The sequence below is a fragment of the Bos indicus genome, chromosome 12 (assembly GCF_029378745.1).
Source record: "Bos indicus isolate NIAB-ARS_2022 breed Sahiwal x Tharparkar chromosome 12, NIAB-ARS_B.indTharparkar_mat_pri_1.0, whole genome shotgun sequence".
Classification (NCBI taxonomy): domain Eukaryota; kingdom Metazoa; phylum Chordata; class Mammalia; order Artiodactyla; family Bovidae; genus Bos; species Bos indicus.
The window spans coordinates 13,154,274-13,166,086 of NC_091771.1; the positions used below are offsets into that span (position 1 = coordinate 13,154,274).

General features: G+C 42.6%; 1 protein-coding gene across 2 annotated transcripts in view; it reads left to right on the forward strand.

Annotated features, from left to right (window-relative positions):
* Window positions 1–4,292, forward strand: part of DNAJC15 (DnaJ heat shock protein family (Hsp40) member C15) — an 84,188-nt gene extending 79,896 nt beyond the window's left edge. For both annotated transcript variants that reach the window (XM_070800028.1, XM_019971720.2), the window contains one exon: window positions 2,352–4,292. In XM_070800028.1, the coding sequence (XP_070656129.1) occupies window positions 2,352–2,382 (31 nt within the window). In that variant the 3' untranslated portion in view covers window positions 2,383–4,292. The remainder of the gene's footprint in view (window positions 1–2,351) is intronic.
* Window positions 4,293–11,813: the final 7,521 nt, after the last annotated feature.

An 11,813-nucleotide genomic window follows, 5' to 3' on the forward strand; every position in this document is an offset into this window, starting at 1 on the left:
GAAGAGCATTTAGTGCAGGAAATGAATGGTTATAAATTGTTGGGAGGTCTGAAGGAGTAAATTTTAGGCTTGGCTTGCAAAAGTGGCTCCGCTGGTAATTACAGAGCTGCTCTGTCAGAGGAGCTCCTCACTGACTACCCCAGGGACCACCGCTAGGGCTGTACAAGAAGCGTAGTTACTGCCCTCACAGCACCACGATCCCGCTTGCTAGCGGCAGTAAAAAGAGGCCCAGCAAGAAAGCCTTTCTCTTTTCCGCTTTCCAGATTTCACAGGAGTGCCTCCCACTGACAGACGCTGATTTGAACCAAGCACTGTTCAGTGGGAATATGTACGTGTGTGTGCGTGCGCCTGTGTTGGTTGCTCAGTCATGTCCGACTCTTTGCGACCCCGTGGACTGTGGCTCCTCTGTCCATGGAGTTCTCCAGGCAAGAATACTGGAGTGGGTTGTCATTCCCCTCTCCAGGGGATCTTCCCGACCCAGGGATCGAACCCAGGTCCCCTGCATTGCAGGTGGACTCTACTGAGCCACCAGGGAAGCCCCCAAAGGGAGTATAGCAATTGTAATTTTTGGCTTAGGAACTTTGCCCAGTTTTAGGAAGATAGAATAAGGGTAGAATGAGAACTGAACCCAGAGTTTCAGCCATGCACGTAAGTGAAAAGTCCAGTGTCCCTCTCACTAAGAGGGTGAGGGGAATTCAGTGTTGTTCTGAGTAAACTGTCAGTCGTTTCCTCTAGCATTGCCATCAATAAATATAATGTTTAATGAGACTTTCGATCTTCTGTGCTTTTCTTTTTTTTCTTTCTGCTAACTGAGCATATTATGGCCAATGATTGAAATATCCAGAATGCATTTCAATCAATTAAAGGTTATGTTTGAGTTCAATTAATATTTTAATATTTGTGGAGGGTATACAAGATGCCTGGCATTACCTTGGTAACTCCAAAAATGGAAACAGCTTATCACCAAGAGTGACATTACCTAATTCTGAGATCATTTTCAAAGATAATCCTGATATCAGTTTATTTCATAACCAAGCGCATATGGAAACTTGCATTGGTTTCATTTCTGATTCTTACTGTGTATTCAAGGACACTCTGATATATTCATTCCGTAAGTGCTTATAGCAATTCAGATCTTGATGTGAAAATGTCAGTGATCTCCTCAAGGGTGGAAAGCTAACTATAGCTCCTTGAGTGCCACCCTTCCATTGCTGATTCATTTCCTGCTTCCTTTTTCCTTCTCAAATGGGTGGTGTGATATCAGTAAAAGGCCCAGATAAAGTCAGGACAGTGCATACGCCACTGCTGTCTAGATGTTTTGTGTGTGTGTGGTTTGTTGTGAGCCACTCAGGTCTTAAGATGTTTTCAACAGCTGTGGATCATTTGTACTCAAGGGGGAGAATAAAAAATAAAAAACAAACACAGAGACTGGTGAGCTGGACTGTTAGCTTGAGTGTTAAGCATGAAAGTGTTCAGGACTAGAAGTTAGAAGGTGTATGATGCTTAAATATTTTTAGTGTGACAGTTTGGGGCCAGTATTTTTATATGTAAGGGAGCTCCTGTTTGTCATTTATAACGATTCTGAATTTGAAATTCACCTCAGTTTTCCTCTTGCTCTTTACGTTAGAAATAATTCATTGTGAAGAATTATGAAAACTGACTTCATTTTATTTAAGGCGCAGTTGCGCTGTCTGTGCTCCATAAGTATTCTGATGGCACTGTGTCAGAGAGCAGGGGGCATACCCTTTAACGTTATTTTTATTATCACTGATTTATTATCATATTATTTACTAATATTCACCAATATTAGTGAAATACTTTTAGAGCTGGGTAGTATATAGTTGCCTTTTTAACTTATTTTTATGAAAATGTATGGTTTGATAAAACTTTGAAGGCACCCTTGGATTGCTTCACCTCCTTCAGAAAGATAACTTCCTTCATAGAAGAATGTTCTTTCCTTAAAAACAAACAGAAAAAATTACATCTTGGAGAAGGACTGTTATTTTATTTACCTAACCATCCACTTCAGAAAATTCTCTGGTCAGATATTTGGCATTTGAAAGGTAATGTCTGACCAGTGAAATGTTTGAGTGTGTTTTAAATTACTCCTGATCATAAGTTTATTTTTCTCAGAGATTATCCTTGACTGTTAGGTATCTGTAGTGCTTCATTGAACGAGTTTAACTTATACTGTTGTGATTTCTAGAGAGCTTATAAAATAATTTGTCAGGGCATGAATGTGTGGGAAAATATCAGAGACATCTAACTGAGTGTTTTTCTTTATTTGAGACTTTAAACAATGTCAGTAGTGAAGTGTCCTTTAATCCATTTTCTTTTCTTTGTCCTCTCAGGTGGGTCTCCTTACTTAGCAACCAAAATTAATGAAGCAAAAGACCTGCTAGAAGCAACCACCAAACACTGATGGATGCTCAAGGACCACTCTGAAGGAGAAGAAGGGGGACCTTATAAAAGCTGTCCTGCACATTAGTCTAAACCGTGGCATTCACAATTTCATGTGTGCACCGACCACAGCCATTTCTTCCGTGTCTGAGCTATGTGATAATAAAAGATGAACAGTCTAGCTTTGTATTAGCTTTCAAAGGAGCACATGGAAACTCTAGCACTGATCTTTCCCCCTCATTTTCTTCCTCTCTCTGATAGTCATACATTTGAAGACTTCTACTACTAAGTTCCCCCGACCCCAGCCCCTGCAGCAGTATCATTATCAGTAATATAATTGGAATTTGGGAGCAAGAGTGTAGAATTTTTTGCTGCTTATATTTATGCTCGCATTGTCCCTTGTTTCTTCACAGGAATTTAGCACTCTGCCTATGTGAAGTGCTTTAAATGTTATGAGACGAAACCCTGACTGCCACCCCAGGAAAGTGAACTGAAGCTTGATGGAATTTACTAAAGGGTGTTTTGTAAAGCAGTGGTTAGGAAAGAACGCTGCTCTCCCAGAGATCCCAAGGCTGTAGCATGAGAACTTGGAGAGCTGCTAAAATGATTAAAGGTTTACAGAATGAGCCCTGTGAGGAAAGCCTGGAAATTGCTGGGAGAAGTCTGAGGGATTCGTACTTAATTATATAGTCTTTTGGTGCTGTGTACTTATTCAATTATGCATTCTACAAATATTTATTTACCACCTGTAGCAGGTGAGGCACTGTAGGGGTCCTCAGGAGTTCCAGGTGTGAACCAGGCACGGATCGTGACCCAAAGGAACTTGAATTTAGAGGAAAGATAAACCACAGGAGTACTATTAGAGAGGCACAGATGATAGGCAAAGAAGTTCAAAATAAAAGACTATTTTACACTGGGCGTCAGGGGGGCGTGTCATAGAATCAGTAGCGTAGAGCTGGGCTTTAAAAACAATGAGATATACCATATGATGGGTGAGTCAGAATTAGCAGAAATAGGGTATATTAGTTCATTGGAGTGCAGGGTTTCTCCAAAGTAACGGATGAACACACAGTCTGGAAGGGCTGGCCCTGTAATGTGCAGTGCATTCAATTATTTTTTTTTTCCCCCTCAACACAGCCCCTGGTTATCATCACTTTTCTAAAAGGGAGAAAAGAGAGAGTCAGAATACCAGCATATTTCTTGTACTGCTTTACGACGCTGGGCTCATCCCAGGTAAACAGAACTACCACGTTTCATCTGTCTTAAACGCTCTTGTAATAGTCTAGAGGCATCTTTCATTTTACGACATCCTGTAGTTGGGAGTTCTCAGCATTGGTGATACTGACTCATTGAGCTGCTGATTCCTGCTTGTGGGGGGCTCTCCTGTTTATGGTAGGATGATTAGCAACATCCCTGCCTGCACCTACGAAAGGCCAGGAGCGCCCCCTCTGTTGTGACAACTGAAAATGTATCTAGATGTTGCCAAACGTTCCTTGGAGGGCAAAATTGCCCCAGGTAGAGAGCCACTGCTCTAAATGTTAACCGTGTTTTCCTTTGGTACATGAAATAATGGATGGCCTGACTTGAAATTGATTCTTAGGGTCACTGAAATACGGCTCTCGCTTTAAAATCCCCTGTGTGTCACAGTTTTTTGTGCTTTAGTATGTTTTCTGGCCCACTGCTGCCCCGGTACCTTGAGTGCCCTCCTGATACCCAGATCTCCACGTGTTCAAAGCCTGGGGATAGTTGAAGGCCAAGCTGAAAAGTCTGTCTCTCCTTTTCTGGTGCTTCCAGCAAAAGTAATCCCATGAATTGTCAGCTCTCAGCGAACAAGGATTGTATCTGTCTTGGTCACTGCTACATTGACACTCAATAAATATTTGTTAAATGAACGAATACATTCCCATAGCACTTTATTCTTCACATTTGGTAACTTGTGAAACAACTCTTTGTGTGACATGACTTATTTCTTCTATAAAAGTACAAGAACCGTTAGAGCAAGAATCTTGTCATTTGTCTTTGTAACCTCCTTAAGAGTGGAGCACTTGGGACTTTGTAGACATCATAAAGTTGTAAGTACTAAAAAAAATGTTTTTTGAATACTATGCTTCAAAAAATGTAACCACTAGTTTTGAAAGTTATGTTATGCAATATTGGGGTACCCTCAGAACATACCTGTTAGTTGACATCATTTTCTAGTCCACACTGTGTTCATGAAAATTTAAGTCCCCAGCACTAGCTTGAAATTTCCTTCATTCTATTCTCATTTATCTGTTGAGTGTGTGCCCAAAAATCAGACACCTGGTTTTAAGTACTATCCTCCTATCACATAATCTGGGGCAATTAATCTGCAAGGCTTTAATTGCCTCATCTATAAAATAGAGAAAATAATAACCCTATCTAAAAAGGTCCATCTAGTCAAGGCTATGGTTTTTCCAGTGGTCATGTATGGATGTGAGAGTTGGACTGTGAAGAAGGCTGAGCGCCGAAGAATTGATGCTTTTGAACTGTGGTGTTGGAGAAGACTCTTGAGAGTCCCTTGGACTGCAAGGAGATCCAACCAGTCCATCCTAAAGGAGATCAGTCCTGGGTGTTCATTGGAGGGACTGATGCTGAAGCTGAAACTCCAATACTTTGGCCACCTCATGCGAAGAGCTGACTCATTGGAAAAGACCCTGATGCTGGGAGGGGTTGGGGGCAGGAGGAGAAGGGGACGACAGAGGATGAGATGGCTGGATGGCATCACCAACTCGATGGATGTGAGTTTGGGTAAGCTCCGGGAGTTGGTGCTGGACAGGGAGACCTGGCATGCTGCGATTCATGGGGTTGCAAAGAGTCGGACACGACTGAGCGACTGAACTGAACTGAAAAAGGTTGTTATATGGAATGAGGTTGTATAAATAAAGCATTTAGTCGTATAGCAAATGCTCAAAAAGTGCAATTATTGCTTCTTTCAGTATCCCCTCTGTGAGAATACCTTGAAATAAGGTTTGGTATATGTTCCAGTAATCACTGATTGTACTCTTGAATTTTCCATCTAAGTAGTGCATGGTGGAGACAGTTCATCTCCACTCATGAAGCATCCACTGGAACTTTTGGCTTGGAGGTTAACTGGGGGTGTTGGCCTGGAGCCTCCACACCCCTGTACAGAGGTGTTAATCGCATCACAGCAGCTGGGGTCTAAGAGACAGGAAGAGGAAGCTTCAAACTCAGCCTGAGTCTTAAAACTGGCAGTTTTGATGGAAAACTCATGGAGCCCCCCAAGATTCAAAAGGAGAAGACATACAGAGAATGGTGAAAAAATTAGTGACCATCAAGCGGTTATCACTTTTAATATGTAGTAGGTCTGGATTTTCACCGCCCCCCCCTCCCCCCGGCCCAATCAAATCAGCTAAGGCTTTGCCTTTAAAAAATTCTCCAGGAATATCGAATTTAAGTTCAACCAACTGGTGTAGTTTCAGGTGATACAACTATTATTTTAGGTAGATATTAATTCAGTAGTCAGTCTCAGAATACTTATAAATGCCAGAATACTTATGAAATTGGCTAAGCGGCTGCCCATCGTCAACTCCTTATTATCTGTAGAAAGCTTACTTGAATGGTTACCAATCTTCAGTAAGTATTGCCTTTATATATTTGCTGTTATTGCAGATTCTTCTTAATTAAGTTCTTTGTTGATGCAGTTTTTGTTTATTCTTACATCTTAGAAGCAGTCTGAGGGAGCAGGAAAGACCTTTTGAAAACAAAGCAGTTACTTTCCATATTCCAGAGAAAGTGTAAGTCAAGTGGACAGTTATCTAAAGGGGGCACAGAATGCCATGTATAGTATGGTTGATGGTGCCAGTCTCTAGCTTGAAGTCAAAAGTAGAAGTTTAATAAAGACAAAAGTGTGTTCATTGTGGGAGACATTGTTTTATTTAATTTTCCAATCATTTCCTTTTGGTTTGAAGTGCATTTTGGTTATTCAGCAAATAGAATATTTACTTTATCAGGCAATGAAAATACAAAATTGGCTCATTTTTAAAATGTGTTGGATTCTCAAACAGAAGGAAGAACAGGTTCTTAGAGAAATCCGCCCCACTCCCCACCCCCCGATGCTTTTGAATTAAGAAATTCTAAGACTTGTATGATTGGGTATGTTTGTGATTACCCAGCAGGGTCATAAGAAATAACATACTTTATCCCAAGTATAGAAATCCTCTGGTTGTCATGGGGGACCTTGAATCTGCAACACATTTAGCGATTAGTTGGCGATTAGCTTAAGGTAGCTTCATGACATTGTGGGGGAAGATGAATCAGCCAGGCTGTTAATGTCAAAAATACAGTTTCTATGACTCCACCCCCTTAGGATGAACTCCAGAGGCTGCAGTGAGAAGTGAAGTACCCAAGGAGGCCAGCTCATTTCACACAGTGGGAACCACGCCATCCACAAGCCTTCTGCACCTCGCCCAGCACCTCCTGAACAAAGGCCTCTGGCTGCCAGGAGGGTTTGCTAGCAGCAGAGTACAGGAGACGTGCCAGCACCAAGCCTCCCTCTTGATGGAAAGGCAGCCCAAAGGGCATGTCCTGTTAGCACCAGGTCAGTATCATCTGCTTGTCAAAAATAGACCATGAAGTATGAGACAGAATTATACTTACGGTGGAGTTAGACACATTAGGAGATTAGTTAATATACTAGCTGGAAAACTTGAGAAGATTCTCTGGGCTCATTTTTTAGGTGGAATCTTAGTGATCTGGATCACTGCCCACCAGTGAAATTGCTGGACTTGGTAGACAAAGAAAATGTTCCTTCTAATGATTTTTATGAGCTGAGTAGCTATTGTTCCCAGCTGAGTGCTCTTTTCCTTTTTTTTATTGTTGCTGAGCAAAGAATTTATAAAAAGCTTTCCCTTTTTTTTTTTTTATTAAAAACCCTGCTCAATTGAAATGGAAGTTCATTAAGTACTGTTCATTTCTCTTCCTGTCATAATAGCCCTGCCCTGCTCTGCTCTATTCAGCAGTGCCTGGCAGCACTGGTCAACATTTTAAGTCTGAACAGACTATTATATAGATATAGATATGCAATATCCAACATCAAGAGGAAGTTTAATTTCACATGGGCAGAATAGGATCACTCAGGCTAGATGTTGACCATAAATTTCAAATCTTCACCTCAATTTAGAGCGTGGGGAATGCCCGTGGAAAATTAAATCAACAGTCGGAAACTGTTGTGCCAAGCAGCCTGCCCACACTGTCTCTCTGTTTTCACAGCACCTGTTAAGAGATAGGTACTTTTATTATCCCCATTTTAGAGATGAAGAAACAAAGGCTCAGAGGCGTTTAAGAGCTTTGCCAAGAATCCATAGCTAGTAAATGGTAAGACTGGGATCCAAATCCGCTTTGGCTTGACTCTGAAGCACGTGTGTTGTTTAGTCGCTCAGTCATGTCCTACTCTGCAACCTCATGAACTGCAGCACACCAGGCTTCCCTGTCCTTGACTATCTCCCTGAGTTTGTTCAAACTCATGTCCATTGAGCAGCGATGCCATCCAACCATCTCATCCTCTGTCGCCCCCTTCTCCTCCTGCCCTCAGTCTTTCCCAACATCAGGGTCTTTTCTTTTTTCTTTGCATCAGGTGGCCAAAGTATTGGAGCTTCAGCTTCAGCATCAGTCCTTCCAGTGAATATTCAGAGTTGATTTCCTTTAGGATGGACTGGATTGACCTTGCTGTCCAAGGGTTCATTGCACTAATTGTAGGTATATGGGAATCATGGTAGAAGGAAGGGCCTGGAGAAGCTCTTGGCTCATTTTTTGATGGTTGTGACCTTGGGCTATAGTTTGGGAAGCAGGCTTATGGATGGATCTAGCGTCACTTGGCAGAGCAGGGAGTAGTTAATGTCCTTCATTTTGGCTTGGAAGCTTGTGGTGTCCATCCAACCACTCACAGGAAAAGTTCAGTTGTAGAGTTTAGCAGTGTGTACTTCTCTAACTTAAAGTGGGGCTGGAGGAATCTTTGTTGATATTTTATTTGAAACATTCATGGGCAAAAGCTTTCAAGGAGAATGTCTAGAGCAAGGTTCAGAAAACAGCTTACGTAAGTGAGGCAGCAGACCTTGGGGAGAGAAGAGAAATGGAGAAATTGCTCAGTATAATACAGGTGAGAATAAGAAGCCTGCATTTATTGAAAGACGTAGCAAGGCAATGAAAAAAGGTTAGAGAGGCAACTGAACTAAAAAAAGATAACTTACACCTTGAAAGGGAATTGAGTGCTCAGTAGAACTTTTCAGAATTACTTTCCTGTATTCCCAAGTGTGGACTGGGTTATTGGTTCATGCCATGCTTTTATGCCAAATTCCAAAATTACACTTACACAAAGAGTTGAGTTGACCCATAGAACCTGAGTCGTCAATCTGACTGGGTCTTTAAGGTTGTCACTTAACTTTCTGTCCTTTCACCTGCTCTAATCAAATGGTGAAAAAGTTTAATTTCTAGAGGAGATTTCTACCACCTCATTACTATAATACTCATGGCAGCTTTGTGAGTTCCACGAACATGGGTATTCCTACATTCAAAAAATAAGAGCATTCCAAAGCCAACTCATTTTCCTTTCTATTTATCTACTCTTAGATTATCAGTGCCTTTCTTCTTTCCTTCTAGAATGCGGATAACCAACAGTTGACTTTAAAACTGTTTACATTTTGGCTTCCATGCCTCTGGAGTAGGATGAAAATATCTAATATTTTTTTTTCCTGTGGTGAGCTGTCGGACTCTGTTTGCACAGTCTGCCTCTCCCATCTGGCCTGGAATGTTGGATGGCAGTGTTCAGAAAGAGCAGTGTGTACACAGAAATGCAACCTTCTCTCATTGACCCCCTCGGATCTGATTTATGCTTTGTCCCTCAGCTTCTTGGTACTTAGCTATTCAGTTTGCATTCCATTTCACTGCATTTTGTACTCACTGCATTTTTGTTGGCTTGTTTTCCTCTTTGTAAGCAGATTTTTTTAATCTGATATATGAAAGTAAATTAATAATAAATACTACCATGTTTGTTTTGCTTTAAAATTATAAAGAATAAACTGTAAGATAGTTTCATCTATTTTGTTTTCTGAATACAATCAAAATTAAATCTGACTTGCTAAAATTGAATTTATACTCAACTTTTCTGTTGTACAACTCTTGAAGAAAAGACACTAACCTATGTGTTATGTAGCTTCATCTGCCCTATGAGCCCTCATACAGACCCTACTCTAGTTTCTTTCCAGCCCTCCCCGCTGCAGGAGATGCTGGGCCCATCATCTCTCAGAACACAGTATTGATGGGTTCACTTCTAAAGGCAGCTATCGGAAACCAAAGTCATAGACCTGTGGACTCTCTCAGAAGCCATGAGTGAAACTTCGGTTTTCACCTCTCATACCAAAACAGGCAAGGGAAAACACAGAAATCAGCCCCACGTTACTTTAAAACTAATTTTAGTATTTACCTCTCACCTCATAAGGCAGATGGGCTTCCCTCGCAGTTTCTGCTTCCTTGTTTTTTTTTTTTTTTTTTTTTGGTCCGAGGCTTCCCAGGTGGTGCAGTGGTAAAGAACCCACCTGCCAATGCAGGAGACACGAGACGCAGGTTCTGTCCCTGGGTCAGGAAGATCCTCTGGAGGAGGGCATGGCAACCCACTGCAGTATTCTGGCCTGGAGAATCCCATGGACAGAGGAGCCTGGTGGGCTGCTGTCCACGGGGTCACAGAGGGTCGGACGCGACTGAGCGCACGGCAGACACGGCACATCTTCACGTCAGTCTTTGGCCTGCAGCACTCTGGACTGCATAAAGAGCTCTAAACACAGGCATTGGTAATAGAAATGCTGACACGGCCCAACTGTCACCCCTGGCATGTGTTACTGAATATGTCTGCACCCACGCTGGGATCCCATACTTGATGTGAGTGGAGGATGAGGCCGTTTCCAGCGTCTGACGGGGAGAGTCCAGACAGGTGTGCTCCCTATTTCTCCTCTCCCGACACACACACACACGCACACGCACACGCACACACACACACCCAGGGGATGGCGCACACACACACACACACACACCCAGGGGATGGCGTGCGCACACACACACACCCCCCAGGGGATGGCCACAGCTTAATTATCTTCTCTTCCAAGGCCAGTTAGACCTTTGGAGTGTGTTGCCATCACTTAACACACACCCCCGGGAGAGTCTTACATTGTCGTGAGACACGGTCCTGTGACATGTTTTCAAACCAGTGGAGGAAAGAGGACGGACCTCGCTGGGCCAGTGGAGGAAAGAGGACGGACCGCGCTGGGCCAACATAACACGAAGAGAGTGCCTGCCGCCAAATGCAACCTTGGATCCTGTCTTGTCAGGGAGGAATATGTTTTCACAGCAGTCTGTGATTTAAGCACAATATGCGGAATCGGTGAGCATGTTATATTTGACTGTGCTGATGGGATTTATGTATGGAACATCAGTTTCCCGTACAGACATAATGGAGTACATAGTACCATGATATGAGAACTGTAAGCATACTGATGGTGTGTGGGATATTCGACGTTAAGAAATTTAATGATGAGGAAAATCAGAGAAAACCTGAAAATATGCAAATAATGAAATTATTAATTTGAATTTTTGTTCAAGATGTATGTGAAGCAGCCACGTCCTCCATATACTCTGTGGAAATACGAAACAAATTAGATCTTAATGTGTCACCATCTTCCTTTTTGGATTGATTTCTTTAAACAGAGCTGCTGCTGCTGCTGCTGCTGCTGCTGCTAAGTTGTGTCAGTCATGTCCGACTCTGTGCAACCCCATAGGCGGCAGCCCACCAGGCTCCTCCGTCGCTGGGATTTTCCAGGCAAGAGTACTGGAATGGGTTGCCTGCACTTTCTCCGTTTAAACAGAGCAATAATGCCTAAAGGATGGGTTCCCAGGGTCTGGTCTGTGGCTGGATAATGTGCTGTCGGTTACAGCTTCTTCTCTTAGGGCTCTGAGTGGTGTCCAGTGTCAAGAGGTCTGATGGCCTCTTGTGTTTCTTTTTTTTTTTTTGAAATTTAGTCTTTATTAAATTTTTACAATATTGCTTGTGTTTTGCTTTTTTGGCCGTGAGGCATGTGGGATCTGAGCTTCCCAACCAGGGATCGAACCTGCACCCAGTGCATTGGAAGGCAAAGTCTTAACCACTGGACCACCAGGGAAGTCCTCCCTCTTGTATTTCTTAATATCAAGGGAGTAGGGTGTTTTCCTCCCATAGCCTGGCTGACAGTTACGCCTGGGGAAAGAAGAACAGTTGGGCTAAACTGGCTGGAAATATCTGGAGCCGTGAATACCTTGTTAGCGGAGGTCAGCAGGTCAGGTGGTAATTGCTCAGAGCCCCATTCAGGGCCGGCGATGGAATTACCATAGTATAAATTGGCTTCAGGGGA